The following is a 13,799-nucleotide window of genomic DNA, read 5'->3' on the forward strand; positions in this document are numbered from 1 at the left end:
AATTCAATTGCTTTTGTATTGGCACTAGCATTATGTAATGTTATAGCCATTACTTTATCTCTTAATCTAAATTCATCAATTACATTTAAAATTGTGTTATATATTAAATCCGCGCTATCTGATCCTAGAACACATTTAAAACCTAATATTCTCTTATCTAAATAAAATCCTTTAAGTAATGTTGGTTACAGCTAAATAATCTTTATTGGCAACGGCAGACTAAATATCTGTCGTTAACGCAACGCACCCGCTAGTCGAGTGTAAAATGTTTATTAATGCATCTTTTTTTTAAAAATAATTTTAATAAATCTTTCCTAAGAGTAGTTTTTGAAGTGAACTGTGCATTAGGATTGTATACAACCTTAATATATCGTTGCCAATTAGGATGCTCTACAAAACTAAGTGGTTAATCAAAAGCAGCTATCATTCGCGCAACTTCTATACAATCTACTTACGGATCGTATTTCCAAGTGGTTAAACCACCGGTTGTGCGATCAAAAAATAATTGTGTTTGGCGGAGTTCGGGTCCGCTAGATTGGCTAAGCTTTTGAAGACACTTTTAAGTGTGTGGTGCTGTGAATAGTGTCACCTTGTAATTTAGATAAATAATATTTACACTGAGCTATATGTTTATTGTTACCTTCATTATCCACCTCGTCAATTATGTCGAAGTGATCCCAAACTGTCGAGGTACGCTTGCATTTCCTCCTGGAGGTTGCACCCCTTGTCGCCGCAGACGCAGACACAGTCGCACTCGCCGCTTCTCCATGCTCACCACCAGTATTGCGACCACGACCTCCAGTACGTCCACCATGGCTCGGATTAGTAGATTCTTGCGTAACAAACTCATTAGTGGGAAATTGCCCTTCTTCTACATTGTGTTGGGCATCAACGGGAATACCACTATAACCAAAAGGATCCATTATAAAAAAAATAAGATGGATTTAAGAGAGAGAGAGCTTTAGGATAATGTGATAGTTTTTAGAAAAATTGTGAGAGAGATTGAGAGGGATTGAGAGAGTTTGAGTGAGAAAAATGTGTGGGGGATGGGGGGTATTTATAAGGAAATTTTGGGATTAAAAAATAATTTTTTTTTTCAAAAAAAATTGGGATAAACGGCTATTTTTTGAAATTCGGGCACTCGGGCAGTTCGGATTTTCAGGCAAAATAAAAAAACTAGCCCTTTCGGGTAATTCAGGCAGTCGGGCACCTCGGGCAGGTCGGGTTTCAGGCAAAATTCGGGTAAAAATTCAAAAAACTAGCCGTTTTTGGGTAATTCGGGCAGTCGGGCACCTCGGCCAATTCGGGCACCTCAGGTTTTCGGTTAGAATTCGGACAAAATTCAAAAAAAGTAGCTGTTACGTGCATTCGGGCAGTTTTCGGGCAAGCGGGTTCGGGCATTTTTCGGGCACTTCGGGCACACAGAATTTTCGGGTCGGGCAATTCGGGCAGTTCGGGCATGGTCGGAAAAATTTTAAAAAATTCCGGCGGACGGCGGTAAACGGCGATTAGACGGCGGCGAGCAAAAGAGTCAATGCAAAATTCGGGCTGCCCGAGCCCGAACCCGAAAATCTACCTTGGGCGGGTGGGAAATGGGCTTGCTCGCCCGAGCCCGAAAAAATTCAGGCTTTGGGCAGCCCGCCGACCTGAACTTCCAGCACTAGTAATGTATATGACATCAATTTCTTTGTTACACAGAACAAGCCAACGTACAAAGTCGTGCCACACATTGTAATGCTCCAATTCGCACAAGCAACTTCTTTCACTCTAATTACAGAAGAACCACCGCCAATCCCATTCCACAAATTCTATTTCATTGAATTTGATCAGCTACAACAAAGAGTTAACACCATCAAAATTTTAAGCGGTAACACAAATAATTTACCCTAATTGATAAAAAAAAATTATTGTTGATCAGTCAATACACATTGATAACAAGTTTTATGCATTTTATATCAGATGTGATTGGAGTCATTACAAGTGTCCAAGCAATTGAACAAGCAAACATCGGCAGCAGATCAACATCGTGACGCACTGTTGTCATACAAAAAATAAGGTAAATATATTTCAAACACGTTCTACCACTCCTTTATTACTAAAGGTTACCATTCTAAGATATCTTTGCTATCTTATTCCTTTAACAGGAACAAACAACTACGAGTCACCTTATAGGGGCACAAAGCATATCAATTTGATGAAAACATAATAAGATCTATTGGACCACCAACATTAGCAATTTTTGCTGCAATGTCCATCAAACAATATCTAAGTATGTTTTAAAAACTTAATTACAACAATTACAAACATAAACAGAATCCTTATAGAAAAATACTGACTAAATAAATATCAATATCTTAGGCAATCCATATGTATCAAGTACTACAGCAACAATTTTTTATATTAATCCAGACATACCAGAGACAAAAATATTGAAGACAAGGTAATAAACTAATACGAAATATTTTTTAGAAAAAAAAAATATTATCCTTCTCCATATCTAAAAATTCATATTATTCAATCATATAAATACTTTTGCTTTTCTCTAAACAGATTTTCTCACCAAAGTCACGAGTTCCTACCAGCATCAATAACATCTACCCAGGTGATCGAAGAACAAAAAAGAAAAAACAGAAGAACAATCAATGAGCTAAACACATTAGATGCAGAAAACAATCAAGTTAGTATTACTTTATTTTTCTATTCTTTTGTTAATCAAATTACTCAAACTAATAATGCTTCTTTATCCATCCAGGGCACTAAATTCACAGTAAAAGCTGCAATAATTGAATTCAAACAGATCAAGGATGGTATTATAACTCCTATCTCATATATTATCGACAATTAAAGAAAACAAATCATGGTTGGTGGTGTGACAGTCACGGTCATCTAAACACAACACATCCCATGGTAACAAAAATTACTAGTAAATTATTAATAAAATTAATATACCATTATTAATTACAATAAATAAATTATCATATTAATAAATTATTATTACATATGTTACAAGTATAGATTAAACGCATAAATCCAAGATACTACTGAAAACATGAAAATCATCATATTTGGAAGAGCAGCGCAAGCATTAATTAAGAAGTCTTCTTCTGCACTAAAATTTGATGAAGGTTTTACTGATCCATATATAATTCCACCAGCAATTGACCAATTAAAAGGACAAACAAAATCTTCCAAATCTATTTCCAACAAAGAGAGACACAAATATCTACAATTGTTTCTAAAATATTTAAAGATACTCGACCTGCACTGCCACCACCACAGATGTCGACCACCACAGCAATAGAACCAGCATTGCCACCACCACAGATGCCGACCACCACGGTAATAGACCCAAAACTAGCAGCCATGTATAGCATATTTACAAGTTAACATCAGTTATTAATGAATATTGTACTTTAACATTTATAATATGCATCTTAATCTTCTATTATGATTCCAGTTCTGAATCTTAATCTTCTATTATGATTCTAGTTCCGAATCAAGATCAGCAGAACAATCAAGAAAAAGAACAAAAAGCAAATAATATCATTATCTCAAAATCTTTGAATTAATACTTTATATGACTAAAATTATTTAAATCTTCTAAAAAATTAGCACTATTTTGTTAAAAAAAAATTTTATTTTGCAACTCTGAAGAAGCACAAAAAAAAAGAAAAAACACACAATATAACATCCTGCAAAAAGTTTTTGGTAGGCATATAATATATATATATATATATGTCTATATGTGTATGTATATATACACTAATACTATATTTTTCTCTCAACATGTAACATCCAATGAAAAGTTTTTAACAAGCATGTAATATACCTATGTCTATATATGTATATGTATATATACTAATATTGTACTTTTCTCTCAACATTTTACATAAATATACATATATATATATATATATATAAACTAATATTGCACCAAAAAGAACTTTGGACTTCCAATAGAATAAAAATTTTTCCTACAGCAACGCGCGGGCACAAAATTAGTTTACAACTATAATTTACTCCAAATAAAGTAATATTAAAATATCTACAATAATCATTTATTTACAATAAAAAAATCCAACATTTACAATTTCACGGATAATTATGTAAAAAACAAATTAACAAAAAAAAAATCATACATAAATTAAACTCATATACAAATAAAGGAATAAATATAAATCTCCACGCTCTATAGCTGCTTCCTCCCTAGATGAACAAACAAACAATTTGACTTATTCAGTTGCATTTTTGAGTTATGATAACTTGAGTTTAAATCTTGAGTTAAATTTGAATTGAAGTTGTAATTTGAATATGTTTTAATTGTGTACATTTAAATTATAATTTAAGATGAGAATTTTTTTGAGTTTATGTTTAGATGGGTCAAAACTTAAATTTGTATTTAGATAATATTTTAATAAAAACTCAATGATGATGAAAAATTTTAATATGATATATGGGTGTGATTTTATTCGTCTCTTCGTTGTGAACGCATAAAAAAATCATCTCAATCGAAATTAAAACGAAAAAGTTATAGCATTTTTAAGAATAGAAAAAATACGGTTCATTAACTTGAGTTTGAATTTAAGAACTTAAATTGAAGGGGAAACTTAAACTCAGATTTTAACTCAAAACTCAAGTTAAAACTCAAATTTTACAAAAGAACATGAACTTAAATAAAGTTGTAACTTGAGTTTAAACTTTTTTTGAGTTTGGATACAAACGAATAAGTCCTTAAAAATCTTCTGTAACAAAATTTGATTATATAAAATTCATTGAAGGAAAAAAAATATAAGTTAAAAACTCTGGAAAAATATGAACAAATAAATAAATGAATGGAAAAAAAATATGTGTATATATATATATCAAGAAAGAAAATTCATAAAGTATAGTTGTAGTAATATTTTTATATAATGGTTGTGGCTCAAATATCTAATAGTCTCAGCAACATTTGACAAATATAATTGATATATATATATATATATATATATTTATGACTACTTTGTAGCTGCCTATGTAAGTGTTTTCATTAAAATGAAAAACACTAATGGCAATTACACAAAAATATAAAAATTAATAAAATATTATATCTGACACATAAATTATAACATATATGTAATGCAAAATAATTGAATGAAATAAAATATAAAATTGTCTAAAAACTACCGGATGAAATAAAGGAGAGGGAAAGAACAACCCCCAAAATCGAAGAAGGAATAAGGCGTAGGACTTTATTTGCACAAAATGACCAAAAAAGCCCAACCAAATAACAAAGGAAGGCTAGTCAAACCTATTTTTTGTGTTGGGTAAAAGCATAAAAAAGTGCTCTGAAAGAATTTAAGGAGAATTTGAAGCTAAAATCAGAAATAATTTTGGGCTGATTCTGATTTTAGATTGTGCGGGAATCTTAAAAATCTCTTTAATGAAATTTTCGTTATTACGATTTTACCCCTGCTGAATGAAAATAATTCCAGACCCAAAAAATTTTTGCTCTTCGCGGTCCTGTTCCTCTCCTCTTCCTCTACGATCTCCCCCGCCGCTTCAACGTCGGCATGCTCAACCGCTGGAGCTCCGGCCAGACGCCGGTCACCGCCCAAACGTGGCCGCAGAACTCCGGCCTTAAGTTTTGGTCTTTGCTAATCCAGATTTCACTCTCTTCAGGTTCAGGTATTTCCCCAATCTAGGGTTTCATTTATGCTCCTTTTCTTCTTGGATTTGCTCAATAATGCGCGAATCGATTCATTTCTTGATTAGTCAATCCTTCGTTTGCCGAGTTTCGCATAATCAAGCAGACGATCGGAGCTTCTAAACTGAACTTCCATAGCCTAGCACCTCACGACGACGCCAATTTTATCGTTGGAGGTGAATTCTCTCTCTCACTATACTCTGTATAAATGTTTATTGATTTTCACTTATTGTGGTGTGTGTGAGAAGCTGGGAATTCTAGAATTGTGTATGTATGAAGTTTCTTCAATCAATTTATTGTACAAATTCATTTGCTATTTCAAGTGTTGGACTGACCTGGTTAGACTTAGTTTTGAATATTTTACAAACTGCGATGCTAAAGCATTTGTTACAATTGCTAGAAAAGCATTATAACTTACGACCATAAACCAGTCATTAATATTCGTATTGTAGTCTTGAATTTAGAAAATATTGGCAAAGCCTATATCTACAAAAAATATGATGGATTTATTTCAGATCTGAAGATTTACTCTGTTGGTTGTTTATGTTCTGTTTCATTTACTCTCCTAGTATCCTTTACGTCACATATATATTTTTGTGTATACAGCTAGAAGCATCTATGCATCAGGGGCAAGAGCAGCAAATGCCTTCATTTAATCTCCCATCTAAAATTCTTTGTGAAGTTTTTAATGTTCAGCTTCGGGTAATTTTTTCGATGCATTATGCTCTTCCGTGATTAATCTTTTTAAGTGGATGGCTTGTTTTGATGCGAGCATTACTCAGTTTTACTTTTAACTTGGAGTGCTGGCTGAAATGGAAACAGATGAAGTTTACGCACAAATTACTCTATTACCAGAACAAGATGTGAGCCTTTCTTTTCCTTCATGCCTTTTTAGCTCTATGAGTTTCGGAGCCAATTTTGAATTCATTTATCTATTTGTCTGTTTACATAAACTATAATTATTACGTTGTGGTTTGCATAGTATTTAGTCATATTTGTTTGCAAAGCAAACGCATGTAATCTTACTTGATTTACGCGTATTCATATTCTTGGATCAGCAAAGCGAGGTTACTAGCCCTGATCCTCCACTTCCAGAACCTTCAAAATGCACTGTGCATTCATTTTGCAAGACACTGGCTGCTTCTGATACAAGCACCCATGGCGGATTCTCTGTCCTCAGGAGGCATGCGGATGATTGTCTGCCACCACCGGTAGCTCTAGAGTTTTAGCTGTTTGTCTCCTTGTTTGTTATGTTGTGTTTTATATTTTGTAAATATATTATTCTATTTATGTACCTCCCTTGCCCCTATTGAGAGTTCCTTTGGACATTGGAGTATGGTTTCTTTTAAACAGCATGACATACAATTTTGATTTTCTTTATACGATTTGCACTAGCAATTTTGAGTTTTAGCTATTTGTCTCCCTTGCTGGATGTCAAGTCACAATTTGCACTAGCATCTTTCATTTTACTTTTCAAGGAATTGTTTGAACACTATGTGGTGATGGAAAGTTGGGAGGCTTCAGTGAATTATATATGTAGGTCAAGTTAATATGCCTGTTATTTTTTTTTTCTTTTTTTCCCAAGAAGTTCAATGGCCTGGCATCTCTGCATAGTGGGATTTTGTATTTTTTCTATTTTCATGCTTCAATGAGTTTTTATTGTTGTAATGCCTTTGACTTTTCTACTCTCCTATTATGATGATAGTAAGTTCCTCTATTTCTGTTACGTTGATCTTGGAACAACTGACTGCAGGGCAACCTAGACGTCACTTACTCACAACTGGCTGAAGTGTTTTTGTCAGTTCCAAAAAATTAGTAGCTGGTGATGCATTTAAATTTTTTAGGCAAGTTCTTTTTGCTCAAGACAAGCTCTCGTGCGCAAGACATGGATAATTGTTATTATGTTAGATGCTTTCTGTTGTGTTTACTTACTACTTATCGTTTCCAGAGGTGAAAACAGAGTTTGTATTTGTAAGTATATACGTGTTTGTAGGTATATACGTGGTGTGTGTATGGATATATATGTTTGTATTTTGAAGAGATATTTTCGCTTGCTCTTTTTTCTTGTGTATGGATATCAATGTGTGAATTTGCTCATTTACATAAGTTTGTGTGTATGGATATCAATATGTTTGAAATGTTTTTTATTTGTGGTCCTATAATTAATTATCATTTGACTTAGCCTGTTTCTTGGCATAAAATTTCTCAATAAATTTATCATATTTTCTTGGAGATTTTTTAGAACCCCACCAAAATTGATAATTATGGTATTTGGTTGTATTATCAAGACTGCAACTGTTCCTACCAAGCTTTGCAAGAGAGAGAACACAAAATAATTTCACAACTCGAAGACTGCAACTGTCCTTGTCATATTGTCACTAGTGCTCTTTTTAGTTGTAATTATATTATGAATGAAGAAATAAAAAAAAAGAGAATTAATTATCATAAATTTATTGTTAAAAAATTCAAAATCATAGCATTATGTTTTTTTTTAAGTTAAACAAATATTTTTAAATACAAAAAATAATTATATATATTTAAGTTTCATACCATGTCTATTTTGGTCATTTTACATATCCACAACAATTCAACTTCAAAATTTACTAAACGCTATTACACTGATTTTGGAACCAGCACAGTTATTATAATTATAGTTTATCAAACACTCAGTTGCTTGTTGTAACAGCTGTTTTTTCTTTCAGCACAACTAAAAACAATTTTTCTAAAATTCACAGCACTACCAAACTAAGCCGAAGGAACAAAAACCTGAGGACAAAACTGTAAAATCACACTATAAAGCATAAGAAGACTACAAAGCCAGGGAAGGGGAAAAAAAGGCAAGTTTACGACATTTGTTTTTTTTTTTTTTTTTAATTAGAAGCAATGCAAAAATATGATAATAATGACAAAAGATTAGGAGGAATAAAGTTTACTAGATAAAAACGTAACAGAATTGGCCAAACGGCATGAAAAAGGGGGCCATAATGAAGACATTGAAGAATCAATAAAGCCTAGGGTCTCATTTGGATCACAATTACCAGATCCAACTCAAAAACAATTGGAGAAGTAAAAAACTACGGACAAAAGTGTACAATCATATCAAAAACTTAAGGATACAAGTGTACAATTATATTATAGGACAAGAAAAGAGTTAAAAGCCCCTGCACAGAAAAAAAAATAGAAAAAATAGAGGGAAAAACAAAAGCACCAAGTCAAAAATTCAAATTCAAAAGACAGACTGAAGCCAGAAGCACCAAGTCTAAAATCAATCAAAACCATTGACAAACAGAAATCCAGCAGCACAAAAGAAAGGTTACTGTATGAACGAATGAATGCTGGATAGAATAGTAAAAGCCAAAAGAGTAGCAAAAAAAAAAAGAAGACTAATGTACGTGTAAATAATCCCAAGAAGAAGGGTCAGAATTAAGTAAAAAAAATATAAGTGAGATAACCAAAAAATTTTAGTAAAGAAGGAAGTAAAAAAACTATAAGTGAGATAACCAAAAAAATTTAGTAAAGAAGGATTGACAAAATCAAAATCCAAGTGAGGAGACATTCACAACAATTTCTCTTATATAGAACTTAACATGTTAAAATTGATTGTAATTATTATCGCCATATAATAAATAGAATAAAAGTAAAATATGTCGACAGAATGAAAAAGCCAAAACTCAGCAATAGGAGAAAAAAAACGAATGTATGTGAAAATAAATTCTCAATGAAATACTAACATGAAAAAGCCAAAAGCATGAGAATAAGTAAAACAAAACAAAAAAAAAAAAACAAAAACAAAGGAGAAATAGCCAAAAAGTTTTAGTTAAGAAACACAAAATCACAACCTAAATAAGGAATATATTCACAGCAATTTCTGAATAACTTACATAGAACTCAACATGTCAAAATTGATTACAAAATTTTGGTAAGTACCATACATTAGCAACATTTATTACTAACATAATAAAACCATATATGAACACAAATAATAGAACAGAGACAACATACTTTAACATCACCACAGCAAATCTATGTATTAAATATCAGCAACAGAAATTAAAGAGCTATAAGCATAAGTTATTAATAGTAACTGGAATGCTGTAAATACTGTCTTAACTATGAAATATCAGCCAACCAAATGTGAACAGAGAGAGTGAAAGAATGCAGAAGTAGAAAGATAGAGCAGTAAATGGTTGACAATGAAGTAGAGCAATAAATGATCAAAAGTCAAATGCTGAAGAGGAGAAGTAAAGTGCAATGGAATGAAACAGTGATACACAAAATAAATTCATATGCATGAAAAAAACAGTGATACACAAAACAAATTCATATGCAGTAACAACTTTTATAAATAAAGAGCAAGAGAACAAACTGGAAGGTGCATGACCTGTAAGAGCATCACACGCCATAAAGTCGGTTTATAGAAACTCAAAATTTAAATTTTCATTAAATGATAAAACCAATTTAATAGGAAAAAAAATGGAAATGAAGCTTACATAATAACTAATTCAGAGAAAGAAAAAGGAGGAAAAAAAAGGCCAAAGAAAAGGGCTCATGGCTTTTTTTTTTCCCAAATTTTTTACGTATTTCAGATACTAAAGAAGAAATCAGCAACTCTTTTAATACTTCTGCCACAAAATAAATACAGATCATCAACCTTGGAGTACAAATCACCATTCTATATAGTACAGATCATCAAGTCAATAAATGTAGGAAAAAAATCCATATTCACCTATACACTGCACGAAATCGGCCACAGAAAGGATCGAAACATGAGATAAAAACCCTTTCTAGACAAAAGAATCAACTGAAGAGGACAATAAGGCATTAAAATTTTTTTTTTTTTTAGAAAACCCTATCCGTTATACAGTAAAAAATTACCAACAAAAAGACCAAAAAATTAAAATAGACCAACCACAGAAGAGGGCCCTTTGTCTAGACTAAATAAAAAGTGTTTTTAAGTAAATAAACCACAAAAAAATAAATTGAGTAAATAGGCTAACTTCTACATCAGTTATTTCACGTCATCAATTATGCTTTTAGGGGTTTCTTTCTCCTCCTCCTCTTCCATTTCGCGCTATTTTCTTCTCCCAGCCGCCTTCCATTTCTTCTCTCTTCTTCTCAAGTCATCGTTGTCGCACAACCTCATTAACATTATTATCTTGCCCATTCAGCATTTTTTTCTCGTCCAAAACGAAGTTTGAAGAAGAGCTACTAAGTACGTCTTTCTTTTTCTATATCTCTTATGGTGTTTTTCGTTGTTGTTCATATGTTTTAAGATGAGAATGTAGTTAAAAATGTTAAAAATTTATTAAAATAGTAATTTTACATGGTAAAAGACCAGTTTACATTGTCTGATATGATGAAGATCTGCTGGGTTTAGAAAAAAAAAAGGTTTGTTCTTGGTCGGTTCGTAGTCTGTTCTTAGTATGTTCTTATAACATGGTCAGTTCGTGGTTTGTTCTTGATCTATTCTTATATATGGTCGGTTCGTGATCTATTCTTGGTCGGTTCTTGGTCTGTTCTCATTACATGGTCGATTTGTGGTTTGTTCTTGATCTGTTCTTGGTATGTTCTTATTACATGGTCGGTTCATGGTATGTTCTTGGTATGTTCTTATTACATGGTCAGTTCTTAGTCTGTTCTTGGTATGTTGTTATTGCACGGTCGGTTTTTAGTCTGTTCTTATTGCACAGTCGGTTCTTGGTCTGTTCTTGGTTTGTTCTTATTATATGGTCTATTTTTGGTATGTTCTTATTATATGGTATGTTCTTAGTCTGTTCGTGAGATATTTGATTTGGTTTAATGACATATTATTATCTTTATTAAATTTTTACAGTTTTAAAATCTAAATAATGCCTCAGTAGAGGATTTTTTTTTACATTGGAGGAAAATGGGAGGAGAATGAAAGTTGTTGGGTGTGGCATACAGACTGTAATTTAATTGGCGTATATATGGATGAGAAGGATACTCTCGAAACTTTCGTTGATAAGATTTGTAGAAAATGTGGAATTGATGGATAAAAACATTCCTTGCAGTTATCGTGTGTACCGAATTTGAAACAGAAATCGTTGCCCGTTGTAATAAAAGACAATGATGATTTGTTATTCATCAGGGATATAGCCCACGAGGTACCGCTACACGTGATAGTGGATGAAAAGTTTATGAATCCAGAAGAACATATTGATGGAGTCAAAATTAGGAGAAATCCTTTGCATGACGATTTTTTTTATCGTGATTTTATGGATATTGTAGCTACATATGATTTTTCGACTCGTAATGATATTCTACCACAGTCGCAACCACAACCAGAGTCACAGCCACAACTAGAGCCACAACCAAAGCCACAGCCACAGCTAGAGCCACAACCACTTGCCATTTTAAATGAAGTAGAAGTTGCTGGTCCTTTAGTTTGTATTGACCAGACTGAGTTTGGATCATCTCATGGATCTACCTTCAGTGACAGATTTAGTTTAGAAGTTGGTCAGTACTTTACAAGTAAGAATGATTTGAAGGAAAAGCTGCATTTAATAGCTTTAAAGGGGAAGTTTGAGTTTCGAACAACAAAATCAAATAAAGACGTGCTTGTAGTAGAGTATGTGGATTCGAAATGTGTGTGGCGTATCCGAGCCTGCAAACTGAGACTATGGAACATGTTTGTAATCCGCAAGTATAATGGTGTTCACTCTTGCTCGTTAGAAAAGCGTTCAGCGAAGCACAGGCAAGCAACGTACTCCGTTATTGGAAGTTGCATGAAAAACCAATTTATAGGCGTCAAACAGGGTCCGGTTCCCAAATCAATTCAGAAATATGCCCGTGACGAATTCGGGATGGACTTCAGTTATTATAAGAGATGGAAGGCTCATGAGCACGCACTTCAACTCGTAAGAGGTACGGCTGAAGAAAGCTTCACTAAGCTCCCATCATACTTTCATACGGTGTCTCTTACCAATCATGACAATATCACCAATATTCATTTTGATGACCATAACCGTTTTATCTATCTTTTCCTAGCATATGGACCTTGTATACGAGGTTTTGGTTGCATGAGGAAAGTTATCAGTGTTGATGGAACGTGGTTGAAGGGAAAATTCAGAGGTACGTTGTTAGTTGCCACTGCACTGGATAGTGAACGTCATTGTTATCCCATCGCATGGGCCATTGTAGACTCAGAGAATGATGCATCCTGGACATGGTTCTTCTCAAACTTGAAGGAAATTATCATTGATTCTGAGGAATTAGTTTGTATTTCTAATAGGAATCAAAGTATAAGTAATGCATTGTCTACAGTTTATACATTAGCACATCACGGTTGTTGCACATGGCATGTGTCGCAAAACATCAAGAGTAATTTCAGATGTAGCGGTGTTCTGTCATTGTTCTTTAAAACCGCTGAGGCCTACCGCATTGACGAGTTTTCTGTCTTATTTGATGAGTTGTCTGCAAGATATCCCAGTATTGCCAGATACCTACAGGAACAGGTTCGTTTTGAAATGTGGTCTCGTGCTCATTTTAAAGGAAATCGATGTAATATTATTACCACAAACATGTCTGAGTCAGTTAATGCAATGCTCAAAGATGTTCGAGATTACCCTGTCATTGCCCTCTTTAATTTTATACAAGCGAAGATATCAGAGTGGTTTAATAACAAGCATGTCGAAGCTTCTAAAACTAAAACATTATTAACGCCAAGTGTGGAAAAAACTCTTCGTGAGAGGCACAACAAAGCAGGATTTCTAACGGCCACAAGACTTAATACTGTTGAGTTCCAAGTGACAGGTGGAGAGACCACTGCAATTGTCAACATTGGAGTGAGGAGTTGCACTTGTCGTGTGTTCGACCTTGAGCAGATACCATGCGAGCATGCAATATCATGTTGTAAAGAAGCATGAATATCTCTCTATGATTTATGCTCAAAATACTATAGCACAGAAGTTTAGGTTCTTGCGTAAGCTGAGACAATCTATCCTGTGCCGGATATTTCGCAATGGGATATTCCGAATGACATAAAGGAAGTTCACCTTCTTCCACCACGAGTTGTACCAAAAGGGGTAGGCTAAAGCAAAAACGCATTCCCAGCATAAATGAGTTCACACGAAGGCAAAATCGATGTGCTAGGTGT

The 13,799-nt window shown here is 33.4% G+C and overlaps 2 protein-coding genes across 5 annotated transcripts; both read left to right on the forward strand.

Annotated features, from left to right (window-relative positions):
* The first annotated feature begins 5,404 nt into the window (after nt 1-5,404).
* Nucleotides 5,405-7,646, forward strand: LOC21387678 (auxin response factor 1). 4 transcript variants are annotated; one of them, XM_024161435.1, is made up of 6 exons: nt 5,405-5,664; nt 5,752-5,859; nt 6,290-6,385; nt 6,490-6,546; nt 6,742-6,894; nt 7,437-7,646. In XM_024161435.1, the coding sequence occupies exons 3-6, from the start codon at nt 6,302-6,304 to the stop codon at nt 7,497-7,499; spliced, it is 357 nt and encodes a 118-aa protein (XP_024017203.1). In that variant the 5' UTR covers nt 5,405-5,664; nt 5,752-5,859; nt 6,290-6,301; the 3' UTR covers nt 7,500-7,646. The 4 variants fall into 4 exon arrangements, 2 of the variants coding, with proteins under 2 accessions (XP_024017203.1, XP_024017208.1); XM_024161440.1 differs by having other exon boundaries at nt 5,772-5,859; XR_002901612.1 differs by having other exon boundaries at nt 5,408-5,664; nt 6,466-6,546.
* Nucleotides 7,647-11,919: 4,273 nt separating this feature from the next.
* LOC112090325 lies at nt 11,920-13,569 on the forward strand. The gene has a single exon (XM_024161385.1). It carries the CDS (start codon nt 11,920-11,922, stop codon nt 13,567-13,569), a length of 1,650 nt encoding a protein of 549 aa, XP_024017153.1.
* Nucleotides 13,570-13,799: the final 230 nt, after the last annotated feature.

Source organism: Morus notabilis, unplaced genomic scaffold, assembly GCF_000414095.1.
Source record: "Morus notabilis unplaced genomic scaffold, ASM41409v2 Scaffold321, whole genome shotgun sequence".
Classification (NCBI taxonomy): Eukaryota; Viridiplantae; Streptophyta; class Magnoliopsida; order Rosales; family Moraceae; genus Morus; species Morus notabilis.